We start from the raw sequence: 25,453 nt of genomic DNA, 5'->3' as shown, positions 1-25,453 counted from the left end.
TTCGTGATTAGTGAGTCAATGGTATTTGGCTTTTATATACAGTACATAGAGATACATATATAAAGAACATTATAAGTCTAAAGTGATTATCTGCCATTGTTTACTCAGGGAAAATGATGAAGGGTGAAAAAAGAACCTTATCCAGTGCCTTAATATCAGTATGTAGCAGGGAGGTTTTTAGAGTTGCAGTTTCTTAAGGAAGATGGATATAGAAGCCTGGTATAGAGTTTAAGGTCGTGAAATCTGCTCTTTCACTTCAAGGAACATCTATCCAACCCGCTATATCCTAACTACAGGGTCACAGGGCTGGGAGCCAGTCCCAGCCAACACAGGGCGCAAAGCAGGAAACAAACCCCGGGCAGGGTGCCAGCCCACCGCAGGGCACACACTAGGGACAAACTTAGATCACAAATGCACCTAACCTGCATGTCTTTGGACTGTGGGAGGAAACTGGAGCACCAGGAGGAAACCCACGCAGACACGGGGAGAACATGCAAACTCCACGCTAGGAGGACCCGGGATGTGAACCCAGGTCTCCTAACTGCGAGGCAGCAGCACTACCCACTCCGCCACCGTGCCGCCCACTGCAAGGAACATTAAAAGCATTATCAGCAATAACTCAGAGGACATTTTTTTCCATTTTGTAAAGAGAATTTTAAAAGTATTAGTGGTTTATCTAACTTGTTTACATGCTTGATCATAACCTTCTACTTCTTTAAAGCAGGCTTGTTAACTGAAGTCATAAATGTACATTATATGAATTTTCTAAAACGTTCAGTACTGCTATGTTGTCTATCTATGAGTTTTCTTCTGTTTAAAAATGTTAATTATAAAGGAAATGCTGGAGTTTTATTTTAGCCCTCTCTCTGTTTCTCTAAAATATTGGACTGACATGTCACAGGTGGCTGGAGCTTATGCCAGAAGTATTGGGTACAAGCCTACTTTACTGTAAGATAACAGTGCTACATATTATAAACACTAGGCTTTCCTCTTTGTAGACAGTAGTTATCAAAAATAAATCAGTAGCTTATAACGTAACTGAAACTTTGCTTGTTGGTGCCAGAACATGTTGTATTTATCATCTCTTTGTGTGCTGTCATAACGTCTTTGTGCTCTTGCTTTTTTGTTAAAAGATTTTTGCTTTTGCATTAAACCCCTCATTACAGTTAATTCATTAAGTTTTTGCCATGACCTCTGCTAATTCTATATAACCTTTTTATAGGAAGCATACCATGGTTGAAAAGACAGCCCTCCAGAGCTGGCAGGTTGGGCCTCTTCTTTTTTATTTAAATAGATATCTAGTGTATGTGAAATACTGATATTTTTATTGTAACCATTTTGCTTCTTCATCTTTATATTATAGAAAGGGGAGTTAAGCAATTTTGAATATATTATGTACTTAAATACCTCAGCTGGCCGTACCTACAATGACCTCATGCAGTATCCTGTCTTCCCATGGATTATTGCGGACTATGATTCTGAGGTAATAATCAGCTGAAAACTTTATTTTCAGTTCTTTCATCTAGCCATCCCTCTATGTTATGACCCTGTTTTTACAATTAAACAGGTGCTGAAAGAGTGTTTTTTCTTGTAACAGGCATGTTGGTATAGTGGTTAATTGTGGTGACTTAGAGCACAAGAATACCGATTTTAAATACTAGCCTGGGTTCTGTCCAGGTTATTTCTCCCACATCCCAAGGAACTCCAGTTTTGGTTTATTAGCTGCTCAAAAATGACTTTTTAATGTAGTAAAAATGTTCAGTGGCTTCCTGCCTTATGCCTGAGGCTTACAAAATAGGTTTCATCTCACAATGGCCCTGTATTCCACAAATAGAGTTAAAAAAAATAAAAGGTTATTTGGAAGAAGGAATTAAGAGATCACAAATTAGCCTTGCCCTTATGATTTATGAAAGGAAATTGACCTGCAAAGCCAGATAATCTTCATGAACAGCTCCATTCTCACCCAAAAAGAAGGAGCAGTAGTACGACATGAGTTCCTTCCAATAAAGTTCTACTAGAATGTACCTCAGGATTCCCTGTATTAGAAAATCAAAGGTGCAAAGTGAATGACCTCATTTAATTATAAGTGTTAATTTTCTGAAGCTAATTTTTAATTTCATAAGTGCAGTACATACTGGACATACAATTCAAATAAATCCTCATTATTTTTTCAGACTTTGGATCTTTCAAATCCTAAAACATTCAGAGACTTATCCAAGCCGATGGGTGCCCAGACTGAAGAAAGAAGAGCTAAGTTTATTGAAAGGTATAATGAGGTGGAAAACAATGACGGTAAGATAATGAATAGATGCATATCTCATTTGGGACATTGATGCAATGACAGACATTAAAAGGCCAAAATAGTGTTTACGTTTACATTTTTATATATTTGTATATAACAGATAATAAAAATGAGCTTGAAATAATTTGTTTCCTAATCTGTATGAGCAACTAAGTAATTCTTATTTTCTCCTTTCATAAAGATAATACGTTAAAGTGTAATTTTGCACTGAATACATGTCACTCACTGCTCCTTTCAATTGGATATGTTGTTCTGCAAATCATTGGCATATACTGATTATAAAATGCTAATTTAGCATTAGAAGGATAAGCATGGTGCACTGTGCGGTTTATCTAGTGGGAACGTACTCAGGATTTAATTTAGAACAGGATCCGTTCCCCGTTATTATTTTACATTATTTTTCAGTTACTCATAAGAGCAAGTTAATAATGTGTCTAATTGTTTAACAAATCAAATAAGCTGTTTAAAGTTGTTTTTCTTTGTTTTTGTATAACTGCCTAATGATATTTATTTTGTATTGCAACATTTTGAAATTACTTAGCTTAATCAAGCAATATTTGTAATTGCTTTTTTACTATAACAAATACAGTAATTACATTTTTAAAATGTCTTTAAAGTAACAGATGTTAACTATTAAGTGTGGGAGCTGGTATTCAATGTAATCTTTGCCTTTCCAAGTAGATCATGTTAATAAAAAACTGTTCTGCTTTTATTCTCACGTGATAGGTGACCTCTCTGCACAGTGCCTCTATTGCACACATTATTCATCAGCTATCATTGTTGCATCCTTCTTGGTGAGAATGGAGCCTTTCTCAAAGACATTTCTGGCTCTCCAGGTTATTCTTCTTTTTTACATTTTTTACGTGTAACTGAATGAATTTTTTTTCTATCTCTTAATATATTTCAGGTATCCACCTTTCATGTATTTTCTTAAATCTTTCAGTTCAACAAGGGGTTAATACCAGATGGAGGTTATCTTAGCCATATCAAATACAAGGCAGGATCCCACGGTTCTCTTCAGTTTTTCATTTCCTTTCCTCCATTGTCAAACCGGCTATAGTTCAGTCATTCTATTACTGAACTTTATGTTAATCATCGAGATTGTTTCTGTCACTGTGTGATTATATATTTATATATATATATATATATATATATATATATAAATGTTGTATGGCCTTAAAACTTACTGTTTGTTCATTATTGGCTGTGTCAGTACTTCAAGCCTGTATGCAGTGAAGAAAACCTGTGTGACAGCACTGCTAACCACTGTACCAATGTGCTGTGTATTCCTTCATACTTTTTATTTTCAAAGAAAAAAATTTATAGAATGTTTAAAATTACACCGTTGTATTCATTAATGTGTCATATGATGGACTGGCATCAACAACTCCTCCTTGTCTGGAACCCATTGCTGCCAGGATAGATGCTGACTTCCCACTCTCCCAAACTGAATTAGACTGTATGGATAACATTATATTATTTTATGTTACATATCTATGTCAGGATCATAGGAACCAACACCAGCAGAAACCAGAACAAATAAAAATGCAGCCTGATATACTAGTACATTTTTTAGATCAAATATAAAAGTAGTTGAGATGTACAGGTACAAAAATCATTTTTTTGAAAAACATTTACATAAACTCAGACAAAATATACTTTTACTGAGCTCTGAGCTGAACGTGCACTCCATCCACTATAAAAGGGAACATCACCCTCCATTAAAGTGTATGTACAAGCAATCGTCAGGTGACTTTTGTTATCATTTAGGGAGAATTTACTGTAACAAACAATTTTCAATCCCATTTTTTCCAGTTCATTATCTTGGCAGAACTTCTCGTGACACCACTAGCTGCAAGGCAGAAATCAGCCCTTGACAGGGCACCAGTCTATCACTGGCCTCGTTATTTAACACGTGTATGCTCACTCACCCTGGGCTGAATTTAGGATTGTAAACTAATATTACTTTGAAACATTTGGAAGTTCTAAAAGAAGGGGCAAACACATACGGCTATAGGGAGTACCTGGAAACTCCACATGGACAATGACTGGGCACAGTCTTCAAACCCAGAGTGCTGGATTGATGAAGCAATAGCTTCCATATAGGAAAAACATCATATTTCTAATTTTTTTTCTTATTTATAGTTGAATCCTTTGTTATAGTGAGGCAGCAATCAGTTACTGGAGATTGTTTAGGTTCAAATAAATTAAACTCACTGTAACTTTGGAAATAGTGTAATGATGGCAAAGTCCAGCTTTGAACTTTAGTGCTCTGATTTTCATCCTTCATTCAAAAGACATGCAGGTTAGATTGATTGGTGACGTGAAATTATTCTGCTCTGAATGGGTGTTTGTGTCTCTTGCACACATACTGAACCAGTATAGAGCTTCTGGTCAACCTGACATAAATTGAATGCCTTTCATATGTGGATGGAAAACCATAGTACCTAAAGAGAATGTGTAAACCCCGCACAGACAATTCCCAAGCCTGGATTTTGAACTGATTAGATGATATCTTCTTCATCAATTTCAGGCTATTTCTCCATGCTGGACAGCCCATTACACCGTGTCCCCAGCACTTCCCTCAAGTATCTCAGCAAGAAAAAACTCTGATCCACATGCAGGACAGAATCCACACTTCTCCAGCATAGGTTTTCTCAGAGATGCTGTGGAGTGCAATCAGGAACCACCACCATAGCCAGATAGTCCAAATGCAATATTTCTGTCGTCTACACAACATAGAAGAGGTGACTTAGTCACCCAGTGTGGCCTTGGTACTATGGAACTTCCGTATCACCCCAACCACTTTAACCAGAGAATTGGGCCCAACTCATACTTCTGTCACTGCATTTTCCAATGGGCACATATCCACCAAATTGAGGAGTTACTTATAATGTTTTTTACACATCTCAAGGATATCCTCAGTTGAGGAAAATGATTCAACACCCTTTCTGAGAACTGCCTGGGCAATGCCTCAGATACTTTTCCTAAGTTATTTGATAGTTCGCCAGAACCTCCTCAAACCTGTTCCAAATGTTATTCACCATTGACTTTTTAAATTCCACCACCAAATGAGATTTTGCTATAGCTGCTACCTTTTTAGCTTGCCAGTATGTCTTGGTCAAGTCTGGAGACACATTTGTTAGCATTTTATAGAAGCCATTTTTCTTAACTTTGACTGCTTTTCTTACCGCCGGTGTCCACCTAGGATTCCCTCCATGGCAGACACCAACAACCTTTTGGGCACAGTTCCTTGTAGATTCCTTCCTTACTTTAACACGGTCTATTCAGATTATGTATCCAGGAATTATCCTGTCATGTAGGAAGAACTTTTTCAGAAGTGAATGATGAACTTATTCTGAACAGATTCATCTACAAGTCATTTGCAGCAACACCTTAGTACTTCTGTGGCTTTTCCAAATCTATTTAACAAGAGTTTCAGCCATTTTAGCTGGCTAACTACTCAGTTAACAGCTTGTCATTTCTCTTATTCCAGATTTTCAGAATGCACAGCCTCATATATGAGGACACGATTACAAAGTCAACCAAACATTTGCTAAAGGTATTCTGGTATCACGATAATTGGCAACCCTGTGTTTGAATAGGATGTTTGTATCCATATAGCATACAAATTCAATAGAAATGCACTGCTCAGATTCAAAGGCAGTTTTCCTTCCCTGTCACACCCCACAAGGTGTCGTGTCTTTCCACATATGTAAACATGCAAATAACAATCACAATTTTCCTGTCTGCTACACAAAATCATATTTTCCATCAGGTCAAATATCTGCTGTAAGGCACCTAGCCAGGGGAATGTAAGCTGAGCCAGCCCAACACATAAGGAAAGTAAATGGCCAGTAGCGGCCCACAATCTGCCGAGCCTTGCACTGAAAATGGAAAAGATGGAGAAGGGAAATTTCACAAAAGGTAAATAGGATCTTGAGCCGTTGAGCATGTTCTTCAATTGCGCTCAACAACCCCCACCCTGGTCTTCAACTATTCTAATCCCTCTATGAGGAGCCACCCTTCCTTGTTCTTCGATCAAATGCAAAACTTCAATGAGAACAAAACTCCCAGGTCTTCAACATGCTAATTACACCTTTCCTAGTGGCGCTCCTGCCTTAGTGAGACCTCTTATGTGTAACTTTTTAACAAGGGGCCTCTAAGCTTTATTTTGCTGAAAACCTCACCACCTATGTAACCTGCATTGCTTGACAGTATTCCATGGAGTAACTCCAAAGTGAGAGAGGGTCCAGAGTCAGTGCTGTAGTTAGAAATGACTGCTAATATATCTACTTAATATTTTTGAACCTCTCACATTATTCTATCTTCTTCCTGGCCAGAGAAGTGAGCGATGTCTCAAAACAATAAAATATAAGTGAGTTCTTTAACCTGTTGTTTTTAACTCTTTTTTATAGTTTTCACATAATATTAAACATCATTAGAGCCACTACACCATATGACATTCATTGATGAACTGTCTGTTTTACTGCTCAAAGACATACACCGAGTCCTTCCATTTAGCAGCTTAGACCCCTCTCCTAATGTTCTGTTTAAAAATGTTGATTAATCACTGCAGATTGAACACGTGTGCTGCTTTACATATAGATTAAGCAAGTCTTGAACTAAGCCAATGATTTATTCACTTATATCTTTCTCTCACAAGTGAAGGATTGATTCTTTACCTTAGATCAAAAATGCATACATAATAAATAAAACATTACAACAGGAGTGCAATCATTGTACTCTAAGGTACTTGTAGGAGAGCTACAGTAGTTTTTACTCTTTACCTAGCTTGTTTCTGGTTCAGTTCCCTTTTCTTTGTAAGCATCCATAAAATTGAGATTACGAAAGATTTATGATCATCTGCCTTAACGTCACAAAAACCCCACTTACAATGCCTATCTTTATTAGAGGAACTGTAACATCTCAGGTGCTGTACATTGAAAAATTCTGTTTATGTGCAATGACATGTAACACGTGTTAGTGTTGAATGATAAACTTTATTGTATGTCATTTTTCATTCTCATTGTAGGCATACAAGAACAAGTCAAACTGTTTGATTACATTTGCTGGATGTGATCATAGGATAACAAAACAATTAAAGTTTAGATACTCTAATGCAATTTAAAAAGACTTTTTAACTACCTATATAGTGTTTAGTGGTGCTATTTTAAGGATTGTGTTATGGATGTAGAACCATGCCATTCTGAGGAGATTCTGAACTTCATAGATATTGTACTGGAAACATTTTTTTATATTTTTAGTGAAAAAGTATGATTTCAATATATATGTAAATAAATTTATTAGCATCAAAAGCATACAAATAATCTGTTCTTCTCTTTTAAAAGTATTAGATTTATACACTGCTATCCAATTGATTAAAATAAAATGTTATGCATATTTAATAGCCTGCATAAAACAATAAAGATATTAGGTGCTCCACAATGCATTAGGCTGCAGAAAAATCCCATTCTTCTTTGCTGTAATAACTTTAACTTGATTTGTAGCACTAACAACATTTACTATGTATATATTATTTTTATTTAATATAAGTAATCTTTTTACTGTAAATTATAGTGTTTCTCCAGAGATTTCTATCAGAACTTATAAAATCTGCAAAAAATGAAAAGCCTCAATCACCCAAAGGCAAAAACATCAATGTGTGATTAAGCATATCATAATTTTAATATGCTTCTGGGGAAAGCTATATGTCTTAATTTACTCTTTTTTATATGGCACTCCAGTCCTGAGGTAAAGTCCTTGCTTTTCTCTGCCATATGATATCAGCAATTCTTTATTGTTATACAATCCTGTTCACATTCACATTATACACATTTACCTTACAAGAAACAATTGATTATAATTTTTAGTAAAGCAGAACATATGCTTTGTGAAACATAAAGTTCATTGTGTGCATGCTTTTGTATTTCCTATATGGATCTATTTGCCATCATATTAAGGTATCTTGCAACAGTAATAGAAATGAATTATAGAAAAAATAGATTGAGGATTGATGATTATTACAGACTATGCTGTAGTTAAAAAAAATAATTTACTGTAGTTTCCTCTTTTAGGAGTAAAACTGTTTAATTAAAAAACAAGTAAAGCATGCAGTGCTTGAGTTAATTAAAGACTTGTGGACACGGCTTAATCTACTGTACATGCAGACCTACTATTGATTTCTCATTTCCCTTATAGTTTTGTATTTGTACTATCATAGCATTCGGTGTTGGACGTTACCTTAGTTACATTTAGTCTTATTTAATCTAGGACTAAGCTATATTGCCCTCTTTATCTTTGGCATAGCATATGCCATTTCCACTTTAGCTCTAGATGTAAACTGGAATGTTTGTTCATTTAATATCAAAAACACAAAAGTGAAATTATGGAGAAGTCAAAGGATGTGTTTCTTCAAAAAGGACCCAGACCTTGTACTGTCTGTTTCATTGTTCAGCATGACTGTAACTCACCATCTGTATACCAGTTACTAACCAAAATGTTGGGCTTATGTGTAACCAAGAAACAAACAGCAAAATGCCATTTCTTTACTTTTAGAACCCCTTTCAGCCCTTGCTCTCAGTTCTCTCTACATCAATTAAACCTAGACTCAGTCTGGCCTCTACAACAGAACCTCTGCTGCCTATGTTGTGGCCCTCCTCAAATTCTCATCAGTCCTCTTCTCCAAGAAGAAAATCTAGTGCAACAACATAACAGTGGAAGACATCCCATAATGGGGTTGGGCATGTGTGCCTCATCATCTCATAGCAAGAGAGAGGGACTATACGTCGATTCAACACATTTGTCTTGCTGGGACAAAAAAGAATGAACAGATCATTAAATACAGTATTACCAGTAGAGGATCACCATGTGAAACCTCAAAGATTGTAACTGTAGTACAGCTCAACACCCCAAATTATAATTAAACTGAAATCCATACATTAAAACACACAGCATGCTCTTCTTTTTCCATATGTGTCAGTGGATTCTTTTTTTTTTTTGGTCCCTGAAGATTTCTGGACAAAGCATCATCTGTTTCCTTAGAGACAACAGAAACTGAACAAAAAAAGTATATTACTGCTTTGTACTTTGTGAGGCGAATACAGCTTGTACCCTCTTCTTAGGGTCAAGTGAGCTAATGTATTAACATATGCATGTCTGGCTGTTAGTTTTACTTAAACTGAAAGTAATAATGAAGTACCAGGTAAATTTATAGGTGTCACTTTTAAAATTTAATAGAAAGCTAAATTTAAGAGAGTATGAGCTCTTTCCATAAAACACAGGCAGCAGCTTCAGATTGTGATGCATGCATAAACACAAACACTCACACACACACCAGTCTATCCTTAAAGGCAAGCTGTGAGAGAGCAATTTATGAACACCAGAGACTCTGAGAAACTTTTAAATCCATGACAGACTGGAGGATAGATCACAATTCTTATGAATAATGTTTCTTTTGGCAATTTTTAGGGGGAAATTTAATTCATAAGTTTGTGCCTTTTTGTATAGGAGAGAAAGAACAAAAACTAAGTCTGCTTATAAGTATATTTCTATTGTTCATTTATTGTTCTGTATTTAACGAACATGCATATGAGCATCTTCTGCAGTCCTAGTGTTATGAATAAACTATTATTTTATGTATTAAACATATGGATTATTTATTAAAAGTTTGTCTATTGACAAATCATAACCAAGAAGCAAAGTAAATTAATGTGTGTTTTGAACTTTTGACATAAATTGAAATTCATCTCTCCTTCCCTATACTGAAACCCTGGAAGTGATCAGGAGCTCCACAGTTGGACTCAGGCATTTTTAGATTTAAAAATTTAATTTAGGTATGGCATTTCTGAGTTGAGTAATTTTGCATGTTTACTATGCAGGGAGGAAGTTTTGATGTTGCAGACAGGATGTTTCACAGTGTGAAGAAGGAATGGGAATCAGCCTCCAGGGACAACATGAGTGACGTGAGAGAACTGATCCCTGAGTTTTTCTATCTTCCAGATTTTTTAATGAATTCTAACAGACTGGAATTTGGTAAATACTCAGCTTTATGTTCTCAGTATTGTTACACATTTTGTAGATAGATAAGGTCACTATTTATTAACTCAATAAAGCTAAATAAATTCTATATACTTTCATATTGTCATTATTTATGCTTATTTTTGAGGTTGCCCATAAGCCTATTTTTCATGGTTGTTTTGTATGAAATGCTGATGCATACAGGTCAGAGTTGGCTTTGTCCTGCTGTTCTGGTGGTATCATTCATCAGTCTGTGGTATGCTACATCAGGTCCTGATGTTATAATCATAGTAATTTGAGATTTATGAATACAAATGTATAGAAAAATGTGTACTTTTTTTCAGATAATATCACTTTTATTTTCAGGTTGTATGCAAGATGGAACTTCTCTAGGAGATGTAATACTGCCACCATGGGCAAAAGGAGACCCTACTGAATTTATTAGAATGCATAGGGAGGTATGTAAAGTTTTCACCGTCTCATAACCTTATGGTTTTGATTTCGAGTAAAAATGTTTATTTTTATGGTAAATGTTGTGACACTAAAAAGCAAAACATTAATCTTATACCCGTCTATAAATGCATAAACTTTAGTTGGTTCTGATTTGATCGAACAGATTTTCTTAATGGCACTAGGCAAAATAAACATCTTTATGGATGTTCTAACATTTTTTAACTATCTACTGAAGTGACTTTTCTACTTATTTAAACTTCTCAGAATTGGAAGAAACCTCTCTGTTTCACTTGCCCACCTCCAATCTCTGTACTGGGCACCTGGGCCAAGCCACAGAAGCATTTTCAGAATCTGGGGTGCTTTTTGTAATTTCAGGGCTTCTAGCTTACATTCACAAATATTGGCCCCTGAGGCTGGTTTTACACTGTCTGCACTTTGTCTAGAGTAATGTGCAGCAAGAAGATCATTTTTTTTCCCAAGTAGGACTATTTTGCTATCCCCTGTCACCCAGTCCTCCATGGGCTTGATGTCCTGGGTTGAAAAAAGTTTCCTGTCTTCTACTTCGCAAGGAAAATTTCTGAAGTTTCCTTACTAATTGTTATTTCATCTATCTCTCTCTCTCAGTCTCTGTTTCTCAGAAGTTGCCCTCGGGAATTCTTCTTATGCACACACCTTGCCATAGCAGAGCCTTCTAATGGTCCCCATAGCGTGCAGAGTTTTACTTTACTGTTTTTTACAACAACACAAACATGTCAAATATGTTGAGGCTATTAATATCATAAGCCTTAGAAGCATTAGGTGTATGTGTCTCAACTATTTTTTTCTTTGATCTGTTCAGTCAAACTTTATGAACCTTAGCTAACTATAGTTGTTTTTCAGGGACTACTAATTTCCTTTATGTTTTCAGCCAGTAATTGTTTCAGAAATTATATTTACATAACGTACAAAGAGGATGTTAAACACTTAAAGACTATCCATCTATTCATTTTCTGATCCAGCTTAGTCCATTATAAGGTCAAGAGTCAGTCCCTACAGCATCACAATGTCTTGTGTATCATGCTTTGCCATTGTAAATGGTTGCTTAATTAAACATTAGCATTATGGTATACTCTTAATTAGAGTATGCTGGAAAGAGACAACATAATTAAAAACATTTGCAATTTGTGCTGTTTTTTACAACTGTATAATGTTTAAAGTGCCTTCATCATTTATTACTACAGGCTTTGGAATGTGACCATGTTAGTGCACATCTTCATGAATGGATCGATCTGATCTTTGGATATAAACAACAGGGTCAAGCAGCAGTGGAGGCCTTAAATTGTTTTCACCCTTATTTCTATGGAGAGCAGCAAGACCTGGATAACATGGATAATCCTCTGAAGAAGAACACAGTCCTTGGATTCATAAGTAATTTTGGCCAAATCCCAAGACAGGTAGGAGTGTAGCAATGTGCATAATAATAACAATAATAATAATAATACATTTTATTTATATAGCACCTTTCCCATAATTCCTCTAGTCCACGAGATTTTTAATGAAGAACAGAACAGCACATTCCACTTTCAGTAGATCTGGACATCCACATTAGAACTTTCCATTTGTGGATTGGTCTGTGTAATTGGTTATAATGTTTATGCCTTAATCCTATTCAGCATAGTGTAGCTTACCCATTCTGTGAAATTGTTTAAAAAGAATATTTTCCACAGAACACACAGTAGTTTGAAGTAATTTTTTTTCTTAATTCAGTCACAATTGGTGAGAAAATGGCTACTTAGACCAAGTGTGGTACACCACATCCTTGATGAATCTGCAATAACATGTATTGTTCTTATGCTCCTTAGCCAATTATTACAGCTTAGAATACTGTTTTACCAAATACTATTAATTGATCTTCAACAGCTATATTTTATAAGTTTCCCAGAGCTGAAGAACCCAAGCTGATAATTCCCTTTACCCCACACTTCTTTCTATGAAGAAAGTTAATTTTTCTATGAAAATGAACTTTTTAGCAGCACAGTGTAAATCTTAACATGTCCTGCAATTTCCTCCCAGGGACCAGCAGAGTCCATATCAATTTATTGTGAAAACTAACAACGCATTAATGTTGAAGGTTACAATACCTATGGTAAGGTTACCTAGAAGCCAGTAGAGGTCAAAGATGTTATTAAATTCAAACTGCATACTTTATTATAATATGTAAATGAAAGGATGTCTGTCTTTTCCAAAGTATTGAATGAAATCACAGTGCCTGATTACCGTATTTAATTGTGTACCACGTGCCCTCGTGTAAGACGCACACCCTAATTTTTACAAAGAAAATCGTGAAAAAAGTTTTGCACCGTGTACAACACGCGTTGTGATTGTATAGGAAGCGTTTAGAGCGAGAGTGCGAGCGAGAGTGAGCGAGCAAGTGAGCGAGAGAGAGCGCAAGTGCGCGAGAGAGAGCGCAAGTGCGCGAGCAAGCTGTGCGAGAGAGAGAGCGCGAGTGGGCGAGCAAGCGAGCGAGCCCAAGCAGAAGAAGTAAACATTACAGAATTACATTTCCTCATGTATGATGCACACCTGATTTTCTAATGCTAATGTTCGGGAAAAAATGTGCGCGTGGTACACGCGTAAATACGGTAATATCCTGCTTTAGGTGAACCAATCATGGGAAAAATACAGTAACTCCCAGTGCACGGCATGTTGTTAAAGTAAAATATATTCAGTAAGAATGTGGCCAAGTACAGCGGATATACAAAGTGTTTACACCCCTGACAAAATCACAGATTTTGTGTAATAACAACATGAAGCCAAGATAAATGCTGTCAGAACTTATTCCACCTTTATTGCAAAATTGCAATCTATACAAATCAGAAAATGTTACGTGAAAAAAGGAAAAAAAACTCTTACAGAAACCTGGTTGAATTAGTGTGCACACCCTGTAAACTATTCTAAACTAATAATCATTACAGCACTCAGTCTTTTGGGTAAGAGTCTATCAGTTTGGCACATCTGGACTTGGCGATTTTTGCTCACTCCTCCCTGCAAAAATTCCCAGATCTGTCAAATTACGGAGGCATCTCCTATGCACACTCTCTTCAGGCTACCCCACACAGATTTTCAACTGGATTGAGGTCTGGGCTCTGGGTGGGCCATTCCATAACATTGATCCTTCTTTGATGAAGCCATTGCCTTGTTGATTTTAAAGGATGTATGCTTTGGGTCATTCACATGCTGAAAGGTAAATTTCCTCTTCATCATCAGCTACCTAACTGATGCTTAAAGGTTTTTTGCCAAAATAGACTGATACTTGGAGCTATTTATGGTTCCATCCAATTTTGACTAAAGCCCCGGATCCAGCTGAAGAAAAGCAGCCACAAAGCGTGATTCTGCCTCCACCATGCTTCACTGTGGGTATGGTGTTCATATGATGATATACTGTGTTATTTTTGTGCCACACATACCTTTTGGAATTATGACCAAATAGTTCACCTTGGTCTCATAAGACAATGATACATTTTTCCACATGGTTATGGATATTTGTTTTTGCAAAGTTTAGCCAGGCTTAGCCTGGTTTTCTTTGCTAACTTACAACACAACCCAGACATATGAAGAATATGACTGATTGCTGTCACATGGAGGGAACAACCAGTACTTAGCCTGGTTTTCTTTGCTAACTTACAACGCAACCCAGACATATGAAGAATATGACTGATTGCTGTCACATGGAGGGAACAACCAGTACTTGCCAGAAAAACCTGCAGCCTCTTGGCGGTCTCCCTGACCAGTTTTCTCCCTGTCCTCTCATCGGTCTTGGAGGGATGTCCTGATCTTGGTAGAGTCACTATTGAGCCATACTTTCTCCACTTCTTGATGACTGTCTTCACTGTGTTCCATAGGATGTTTAATGCTTCGGTTACTTTTTTGTACCCCTGTCCTGCTTTATACCTTTCAATGATGAGATCCTGTTCATGTTTTAAAAGCTCTTTTCATTGCATTATGTTGCAATGAAGAGGATATCATAATAATCTTTTTCAGAGCTCAGCCTATTCATGTTTTAAAAGCACTTTGCGGACCATGGCTTTTGTAGTATGCTGCAACCAAGAGGATATCAGAATGATGCTACCTGAGTAGCCAAACTTTATCTGAGCTCGGTCAGATCCACTTTAATTGATGTCAGGTGTATACTAGCTACTATTGTAATTGGTTGATTCTGAACACAGACACATGCTTGATTTTTAAAGGGTGTGCACACTAATGCAACTAGGTTTTTGTAGGATGTTATTTCCTTTTTTATATTAAACAGTTTCTGATTTGTTTTCTCCTTCTTTGTATAGATTGCAATTTTGCAATTAAGATGGAAAAAGTTCTGAAAGGATTTATCTTGGTTTAATTTTTTTTATTTCACAAATTCTGCGATTTTGTAAGGGTGTTCAAATCAACTGTATACAGTGTTTTGTATTTTTCACATTAATATAGCATTCATCCATCCATTTTCTTAATTCGCCTATCTAGGTCAGGGTTGTGAGGCAGATGGAGCCTATCCCAGTAAGCACTGGGCATAACACAGGAACACCAGGAACTAATTTAACTTCACCAATCCAACTAATCTGCCTGTCTTTGTGCTATGGGAGGAGACCCACACAGATATGCGAAGAACATGAAAACACTGTGCTGCCCACAGTGATATTCATTATCAGTAAACTACTCCATAAAAACTTACTTTACATCCATAGAATACATGTCAATTTTTGTTATCATCCGTTCTTATTTAATAAACCTGAATGTGATATTACAGTGTATATAGCCTCCCAATTTAAATAGATGGATTGTGAGATCGCAGTAAACTGAACAGCTTAAAAGAAACACATTTGTCTCACTATGCCATTAAAGTCATCAAGGTATACATTTAAAATAGTGTTCATGCTGCTGTAGCTTGTTCAGAATTACAGTGACCCATTATGTGAATAAGTGCATCCTGCTGTCTGAGTTCATTACATTGCCGGATAAACTTTGTAGAATTCTGAAAATATTTGGTCTTCACATAGCCTTCAATGAAAAGTGCGTTATAAATAAAATCTATTATTATTTATTATTATTATTCTCCACTTAAGAATAACAAGCTTAATTCTCATAGGCAGTCAGAGCGAGACATGCCCTTCAGTTTAGGGGTACATTTGGTAGACCTTGCCTATACAGCTTTTACTATCCTGCAAATTTTTATTTATCTGATGGCTACTGTACATCTGCACACAGAGCACCAAATGTAGTCTTGTTAGCACATTATGAAGCTATAACATAACATATATTGATGGGATGGTTGGTGTAGGTCTGTTGTTTTTTTGTACCTATTGCTTTTGTACAGAAGCAGTAAATTGTCCTTATTTGTGTGGTCATGGACGTGTATTTATTTAAACTGATGTCCTGTGCAGGGCTGTTTTCTGATGTGCTCTCATAGGTGTTGGCACAGATTCTGGCCACAGGGATCCATGATTATTTGAGAAGAGGAATTCAACATGGATAAACAGGATATTCTCAAGAAGAAACAGAATATGTTTAAACTATTCAAATTAAAGAGATTTTGTGACATTTGAGGGGGACCAAAAGGTGAAGGGTATAAGTTAGACAGCACTGTAATTTGTGTTAATAATGTATGGACTGAGAAAATCACAAAGGAAAAGTGTAATGGCATTTACTGTACAGAGAAGTCAATAGCACTGAAAGAAAATGTATTGCCCGTTTATTTTAATTAAGCAAGTACACTTCAGGAATGGATGTCTTGCATGGAATTTTATCAAATGACTATTAAATTAATCAAATAAAAAAGAATTACATAAAAATGAACAAAGGAACATTTCATAGTATTTTTTTATTTATCATTTTAATGGATTTTGCCAGCTTTTCACAAAGCCCCATCCTCCTAGAACAGCAGTTCAGAAGAGTAATTCAGGCAAGGAGACAACATCAGGATTTTCACCTATAGGACAAGCGCAGCCTTTTTTTTTCAACAATTTGAAGCCGTCTGCACAGCCCCTTAAAGGTAATTGAAAAAAAAAAAATGTTTATTCACTTTTTAATATTTGCTGAAATAAAAAGAGAAGAACCTGTGGTGCTTAATCATTCTTTGTCATCCATAGATTTTATTCTGCCATTAAATTACAGTACCTGAAATGTAGTATGTTCCATTGGGAACAATAGTGTGGCATCAGAAAATGCTTGCTAGACTGTTTAAGTGATCACTTTCTTATGCACAAAGAGTTCACCCCACCCCCATCATTAGAAATACCTTTCTGAAACCACAAGTGATATTTATTTAATATCCAGAGTAGCCCAAAAGGATTCTTGGAGAAAACCAGATGCATTTCTTTGTGGGATATGGTAGTCCTATTATAATTTTCATTCAGTCAGTCAATAACTAAATAAAGATTAATATAAACAGAAATATTCATTGTCTCTGGTATTTCTGAGCAGGGAATTCCTGTGTCAGACTATGTAGCACTGCAATTGTTATTGAACGAGTTTTTTGTTTTGTTTATATATATGTATGTATAAAAAATATGTATAAATATGTCTATGTGTGTGTAAAATATATGTATGTGTTTATCATATCTTTATTTGTGTAACAAACAGTATACATAATTTCACACATTACACACATTCACATATTTAATGCATAATAAATCTGGGCGTTTACCAACAACTATATTTTGCAAAAGAAATTCTGAGAAAATGAACTAGATCAGTTTGCTAGTTACATACTGATTTCGTTCATTTTTCTGTTTGCTGGGTATCTGTTTCTCGTATCTGAAAAGCCGAGTGGGTGAAATTCTGCTTATATGGCAAGAAAGCTGCACATTTAGAATTCCTTAATCTAATAAAGTAGGTTTCTTTAGTGTTTTCTTTACGTTTTCGTGTTTTATTTATTGTGTTTAATACTTCAAAAACATAAAATACAGCCAGTAACATGACACTGATCTTGAATTTTATGAACAGAATTATTTAAAGGACCTGTGGGACAAATTGTGTGTGGAGAAAAGGACATGTTGGTTGTGGAAAAGAACAAACTCTTGATTCCCCCACTGTGGAACACAACGTTTTCATGGGGTTTTAATGATTTGTCCTGTGCATTTGGAAATTATGGAGTTGAAAAGGTAACTTTTTCATATACATAAATATTTAACAGCACTAAAGTTACCTCCCTACTTTACCTTATCATAGAGTATTTCAAATATAAGAACTTCAAGTTTATTTTAGGATTTATTTGAATTTCACAGACAAATATTTTTTATGTATTTCAGTAATTAATTGTACATGTCCTACTTTCAAAATGCATACATAATGTTACAGTACATTTTTCTTCAGTCTCCTTTGGCTGCTATGCAGTAGAAACATGAACACTCCTAAGATGTAGATGGCTGAATTCCAAAACTGATGTAATTAATTAAATACTACAAAAGTGCTTTTTGGCTTGAAGACATGTGGTTTCAACTTGTCTCTGGTTAAAAATGCTTGCTTTAATGCTAAGCAGTTGGCATATAAAATATAAAATAAAAAAATAAACAGGTCAACTCATAAAATATTAAAGAGATACATTTTTCACCTGTTTCACTACCTGTTATAAATGTATTTCTCACACCTTTGTAGTAATCCATTTGTAATTCACTATATCTTTGTGATTTCTATGACTATATTTCAAAAGCGTTAACACATAATTACTGTTTTTGAAACATATGGATCCTATGATAATTGTAAGGTGTTTTTATTTGCAGAATTTTGCAATATCAGAATGTCTTGCGGATTGGGGCCACTGCCTTTGTGCCGTGTGCCCCTCAGAATCCACTATTGTCACTGCTGGAACAGGCAGTGTGGTGTGTATTTGGGACACGTTGTTTGGTAAGGACAAGCTAAAGCACATGAAGCTAAGGCAGGTGCGTTACATCTTTTTAAAATTATTATTAGTATTTTTTCTGTATGGTTTTTAACCACAGTGAAATTAGTTCTTTGTGTCATCATATACTGATTCAGCTGTTTAACACCAAGCATCTCCAAAAAACATGTTGCTTCAGGATACAGTAGGTGTTACTTTTTTATAGAAGAGATAGATGAAGGTGGAACATATTATAACAAAAAGTACAATTTGATGATTTGACTGGGAATTAAGCTAGCAGTATACAAATAATATTGAATTGAAACATTCATATAAGTTCAAGCTTTTCTGAATATTATTTTAAGTTCAGAACAGTATTGAGACTGTATAAAATAATTACTTACTGATAAAGCATTGTGAGCTTTAGGTTCTTTGCTCATTCTACTCTAGGACTGAATCCTACCCATTATGTTATTAGCTTCTCCAAAGAATGGATCTACAAGGGTCTTAACTGGCGGTGATAATAAACAAGATGTCTAGTTTAGGCATTTAACATCAGGGTTATCTGCAGAGGTGCTTCTATTATTTCAGCATAACAGGCTTGCACAATAAACACTGTTACAATCTTATATTTGTATGTTATGGGCAAGATATGGTGCATTTTATTTATCTTAGAGACTATATTTTTGCTTTGTAATAATGCTTATCTGTTATTAGCATTTTTCTTTTGCATTATACAGTATCATGTCACTTACGAGCAACTCCATGGTCTGATAGTACATTACAATTTCAAAAAGGACATAGTCAGCAGTGTCATGAGGCTGTGTGACTTAATCATGGTTGTCTGCCAGGAATTGCATTTAATTTTCTTCCTAGTAATTTTCCTTTTTCACAGTTTAACTTGAGGAATATTCCTTACATGCTTTGTAAGTGTATGACCACATGCCCTGTAACGTCAAGTCATGTCTGTGCACATACTGTATATGTAGTTTTCCAGCATTAATAAGAATGAATAACTGATTACATGGAAATGAACACAAGAGCTGCAACTTCAAGACATCTTTTTATATGAATAGTTAAAGCTATGGCTTTAGAATAATCTTGTCAGGTAGCAATATTATCCTTCTTATTTCGTAAAACTGCTAATCTTTTTTAACATTTTCTCTTCCACTTTTTTTTTTTTTGCTATACTGTTAAATATGATTAAGTAGGTATCAGTAGTGTTAAACTGTTCATTTTTAGTTTCAAGTAGTATTTCATGGATGAGGTGATAGGTCCGTGGTTTGCTCAGCTGGTCACCTGGTCAGTGTGTGTTTAGAATGCGTAAGTTCTTCTGGTTTCTATGAAGGCTTTTCTCACAGTAGCTGAAGCGGTGTAGGTTAGGACTGTAAACAGATACAGTATGGGTGAGATGGATGAGTGTGCTCTGCGACAAACTCTTTTTTTATCTAGTACTGTTTCTTGAAATTGATGCTGTCAATTATAGACTCTGAACATCCACAACCGAGTTAAAAACTAGATTGGACATTGTTTCACTTTTACTACCTGCAATACGTATAGTAATCATATCATTATTTTTACAATTAAAAGTTAAAATGTGTTTTTAGATATGCATCATTACTCCAAATGGGTTTATTGTGGCATGGTGAAATGCTCATGCTGGCTGGTTACACCCTTATAGCACGTTGCCTGTTCAGTTCAGCACTGCAAATTGAAGTCACTCAGTGCAATGTGAAGCTGTATCTCACTTAGTTTGGCTGTCCACACAAGAAGTGTTAAGAGGGATATATTTAGGTGGGTAATGGGAGGGGAGCCATGACAAAATCAGAACTCTGTAGAAGTTAATTAAATAATAAGGAACAAAATGACAAGATGGAGCACACCTGAGCAAAAGTTTCTGTCATGTTCAGTGCCTGCCATTAAATCAGTCTTGTGCGCCTCAGACTTGCAGTGCCTCACGTCTTTCAGGTCCTGGCCCATTTCTCAGCAAGAGCTTTCTGTTTACATTTTGCATGTCATAAGTGCCGTTCTTCCCCTAGTCCACGGATGTCAAACTCCAGGCCTGGAGGGCCGCAGTGGCTGCAGGTTTTTATTCTAACCCTTTTCTTAATCAGTGACCAGGTTTCATTGCTAATTAACTTATTTTCACTTCAGTTATTAGCCCTGTTTTTAAGGATTCACTTCTCTGAATTGATTCTTTTCATCATTAAATGGTAGCCAAACAGAAATGAGACATGAAATGAGCCGACAGATGACCAGGTAAATTGGGGCTTCAGACTCCAACCAGTTTCACTCCAAACAGGTTCTTAATGAGAAGCCAATTCTTGCTGTAATTAAACCCGTTATTTAATTCCACAACTTGTTGCTGCTCTCATTCTGCTACAGCAGCAGACGTTTCCAAACCTGTTGATGTTTCTCTTTTTTCTAAGAACACTGTCAAAATGTTTTGGTGGCCCTGGAGATCAGCCTTACTGAGACCTTCATCTTTCTTTATTTCCATATATTGTGTGATGGGCACAGGTGAGCTGGTCTTGTGGCAGCTCGTTTTGTGTCTCATTGTTTGGCTGCTCATTAAGGAAAAAGACACAACTAAGGGGCCTGTGTCAGTTAATTAAGTCTAAAGTAAAATAAATTAATTAGCAGACAAAACTGGTCACTAATTAAGACGATGGTTAGAATGAAAACAGGCAGCCACTATGGCCCTATCGACACCCCTGCCCTTGTCCAATTATGCACCTATTAGGTTAATTTATATCTCCAAATTGACTAGTGTGTGTGAATGTGAGTGTGTGCTCTGCTCTGGATTATTTCCCCCATCTACAGTTTGTTCTTCCCTTGCGTTCAGTGAAGCTTGGGTCCAGCTCCATGTTACCATGTAATGAACCAAAAAGATTTAGAAGTTGAATGGATGGGTAGTTGTCATATACAACTTCCTCCCTAATGTTCTAACCTGATCTATTTTTACTTCTGCTGGAAAGAGCAAAACAATGTAAAAAAGCCATCAGCATGTAATATTTGGGTGACCATATTCTGTATATAGGTCATATTGTCAGGAAGTGAGAGTTGTTGAAGGAATCTTTTTACTGTTCTGTACTGTGAAATATAACTTTACACTATATGTTAAAATTCTGCAAATGTTTTGAACATTGTAGAATAAATACATATCCTTTGTACAGTTATAGATTTAGGGAATGTTAAAATGAAATGTTAAATTAATTGATTAAATAAGATTCAATAGTGTTCAAGGCTAAAACCTCAGAGAAAAAGTAATGTTCTTACATGTTCTGTGTAATTACAAATGCATTAAAAAACATCATTGTCCAATATTGATAAACGGTCATGTAAATTATAAATTTATATCAATAGGCTGATGACACACAGAGACTGTTGCCAATTAAATTTGCCAGTAAAAAAGAGAAAGCTTGTAAGTCAGACTGCTGTTAATTGTGGGTTTTGACTGCATTTTTAACCACTGAGAATTTACAGCCTTGATTGTTGTATGACTCATAATCATAAAGCATTATTTCATAGATACACAGAGGGAAAAATTAGTCAGTTTATCAGCTTTTTTTCGAGAGATCCTGCTGGTAAATGTAACCCTGATGAGAACTCAAAGCAGATCACTTTTTCCAGGTGGTTTAGAGCAACCATGTTATCAAATTTTTATTCTCCACTTTAATGAGCAGTCATTTTTTTCAGGTTTTGGTTTTAATTTGCCAGGGTAAGCCCATGTGTTTGCAGAGAGAAAATGTGTATTTGCCAAAAAGAAATTTTTATTTTGTGCAGCTTACAATATGTGCAGCACCATAGGCTTTTATCTGTTGTTTTTATCATTGTAGAGGTACAGTAATAATTTTCTCACAATTGTGGTAACTTACGGTACCTTAACCTTCTTGTGTTCTCAGGTTTTATATGGACACACAGATTCTGTGACCTGCTTGGCAGTCTCTTTGACCTACAGTGTGATAATCAGCGGATCACTTGATAGAACATGCATTATCTGGGATTTCTATCGACTCAGCTACATCACTCAGCTTCCGGAACATAATGCAGGGCTCTCAGCAGTAGCTATCAATGATTTAACTGTAAGATTTTCATCCATTACCATCTCAGTGGCTCAACATGAATATATCATGACTCTTTAATGAGCACGTAGGTCCAGTGGATGCTGATTGATTTTTGCACTGAAAGCATAAAAACTGTAACATAATTGTTAAATGGAAATAAATTAGTTGATATTTAGCTGAGTGTGGAAAGTGAAAGATGACTGTAATATTTAAAAGCCAGTTGTAATGTTTGTGAATGCCACTGTGATGCAGCATATGTTACAACGTCTAAATTGCATAGTATTGCAAAAAGATTCTAGCATGTGTTTGAAGTTAGTAACCAGTTATTATTTTTGAATATATCAGTATAACATTTATAGTATACATCAGAGTCTTAATCAACAAATCAGATATGAATAACTTAAGACCACCTTAAACACTTAGTATAACAAAAAACTGTACTTGCATGCAGACAATTAAAATAATCTAAAAGTGGGTTTACTTATTGACAGTTATTTACAATGGTTTAAAATGTAATGTAGAAAATAAGATAGATAAGAGGAGACATAGTGCTTAGAGTGAAAATTTATAAAAAATAATGAGTTTGCACAACTTGCTTTGTTAGGGAGATATTGCATCCTGTGCAGGAGGATACCTTTACTTATGGAACTCCAAAGGTCAGCTTATTGCTTCAATTAATACCTCCTGTGAACCTGAAGGAGAAATTAGTTGCTGCTGTTTTGCACAAAAGTTTGAATGGGACTGTTACAACATAATTGTCACCGGGTGTGCGGATGGAATTGTGAGGGTATGTATTGAATTTCAGGTACAAATATGTAAATTCCACAGCCTAATAATAGTATAAGTATGGTAACCACTTCTGCTTACTGTTAACATCTTCTGTATATTACCATGATGTTGTATAGCAAATAGTGCTACAGCTTTACAGCAGCTCCAGGAGACTGGATTTGAATTCCCTTCTGTATGTCAAGAGAAAAACACATGGAACTTGGATGTTCTACCTGTGTTAGTGTGTGTTTTTCTCCAGGCACTTGATTGTTTCCCACAACTCTCAAACATTTGTTTGCCAGGTTGACTGGTTACCCTAAACTGGCATGATATGAATGAAGGTCAGTTCATGTATGAGTTAGTCCTTAGTTGGATATTCATCCAGTCCAGGGTTTGTTTGCCCACACCTCCATTACATTATTTTGAAGAGGTTCAGGCAAAGCATGTAAAAAACGTAGGGCAATTGAAAAGGATTTTCTGGAATTTCAGAATGCTGTAATTCTGTGAATGTAGAACAAAACACAGCTTATAATGTGGAATGGTTCCAATGTATTTTAGAATATGGCAAGTATTTATTAATGCTGTCACATTTGTTAATATTGAACTATTGGTAGTTCTTTGAATGATAGCATCATTTTAAGTTTCTTTCTTTCTTTTCCTAAAATATAAAATATTTCTAGCAGATATATATAGTGTAAAATGTATATGACTATGAGTTTTCTATGTATACTTTATTTATATGTTTATTTATTTATTTATTGTTAGTGTATGAATAATTGAATAGTAGTGTATGAATTGAATAATTGTCCGTTCTTGTAACATACGTATGTGAGAATAAACCTGAACTTTATACATTTCAAAAAAAGATAAGAGCATTTCCTACTTTAACATGTTCTTGATATGAGTTCAATTTAAAACTTTATGAGCATTCAAGATGTACTCATTCTGCATGCAGATACAATATGTTAAAGCATACACAGCATAGCTTGCTACAAATATGGAAAGTTTTTGTCTTTTTGACAGTCCACATCACAAATTAGTTCAGTATACACAATGTTATTCGTTATACAATACTGCCTCAACAAGGTTTATCTCTTAATGTTTTTATCGACACCTATACATCACATTCTAGATTGTAGTCTTAGATACCACAAATAACAAAATGTAATATTTTTTAAACTCTTAATTGTTTGTCATGTTACACAGTCTGTTTGCTTGTGGACTTCAGGTTATGGTCAGGTGCCTAACAATCAGAGAAACACTGAGAACATGTCATTTTTTAATATGTGAATTATTGTTAGTTGTCTCAGTTTTTACATATTTTAAACAATGAAAATCTTAGTGTTCTTTTTTGAATAAATCTTTGTAATATGAGTGAATCTAACGGCTTCTTCTCACATTTGTGTGGCTTTCATTTTCATAATCCAAATGTGCTTCACATTTCAATTGATAGAACACAAAAGCCATTTGTTTATCTTAATATATGGTAAATTAGGCAAGAAACACTAGCAAGGTGTCGTGAAGAGATGACCAATGTAGTTGATTTATGACATATATTCTGAATTGTGTATGTTTTTGTTTTCCTTGTAGTTATGGAAGACTGAATATGTGAAAACACAATTACAAGCACATCATGAACAACCACTGTCCCCAGGGCACTCGGCGGCCATAACTCCAGAGAAAAGCGGTAACATTAATATATTTCATGTTAACTGCAGCTAGGGACTAAACTCAGCATTGAAAAAATATATGCATTTTTTAATTACTGAACTTTTTTTTTTTATCTTCTGACTTCTGGCACCCTGATTTAAAATCAGCATTTTATTTAATCAAAATTGCACTTGTATGCATATCTGCCTACACAAGTATAAAGACCTATTTGGTTATATACCATATTATATATACTGTACATTATACAGGATGCATATATACAGTATGTTGACTCTCAGAACCTTGTCTTCTGTTTCTTTTGTGGCTTTGGGTCTACCAGACGTG

The 25,453-nt window shown here is 35.5% G+C and overlaps 1 protein-coding gene across 5 annotated transcripts in view; it reads left to right on the top strand.

Moving 5' to 3' along the window:
- wdfy4 (WDFY family member 4) overlaps positions 1-25,453 on the top strand; it is a 235,119-nt gene that overhangs the window by 185,492 nt on the left and 24,174 nt on the right. For all 5 annotated transcript variants that reach the window (XM_039773975.1, XM_039773981.1, XM_039773989.1 and 2 more), the window contains 13 exons: positions 1,223-1,265; positions 1,364-1,483; positions 2,175-2,292; positions 3,029-3,138; positions 10,183-10,336; positions 10,688-10,779; positions 11,995-12,207; positions 16,655-16,796; positions 17,750-17,907; positions 18,526-18,684; positions 22,529-22,708; positions 23,295-23,477; positions 25,049-25,145. In XM_039773975.1, coding sequence (XP_039629909.1) covers positions 1,223-1,265; positions 1,364-1,483; positions 2,175-2,292; positions 3,029-3,138; positions 10,183-10,336; positions 10,688-10,779; positions 11,995-12,207; positions 16,655-16,796; positions 17,750-17,907; positions 18,526-18,684; positions 22,529-22,708; positions 23,295-23,477; positions 25,049-25,145 — 1,769 coding nt within the window. The remainder of the gene's footprint in view (positions 1-1,222; positions 1,266-1,363; positions 1,484-2,174; positions 2,293-3,028; positions 3,139-10,182; positions 10,337-10,687; positions 10,780-11,994; positions 12,208-16,654; positions 16,797-17,749; positions 17,908-18,525; positions 18,685-22,528; positions 22,709-23,294; positions 23,478-25,048; positions 25,146-25,453) is intronic.

The sequence above is a fragment of the Polypterus senegalus genome, chromosome 1 (genome assembly GCF_016835505.1).
Source record: "Polypterus senegalus isolate Bchr_013 chromosome 1, ASM1683550v1, whole genome shotgun sequence".
NCBI lineage: Eukaryota > Metazoa > Chordata > Cladistia > Polypteriformes > Polypteridae > Polypterus > Polypterus senegalus.
Note: the sequence above shows the minus strand (reverse complement) of the source record. Positions and strands in the feature narration are given on the sequence as shown.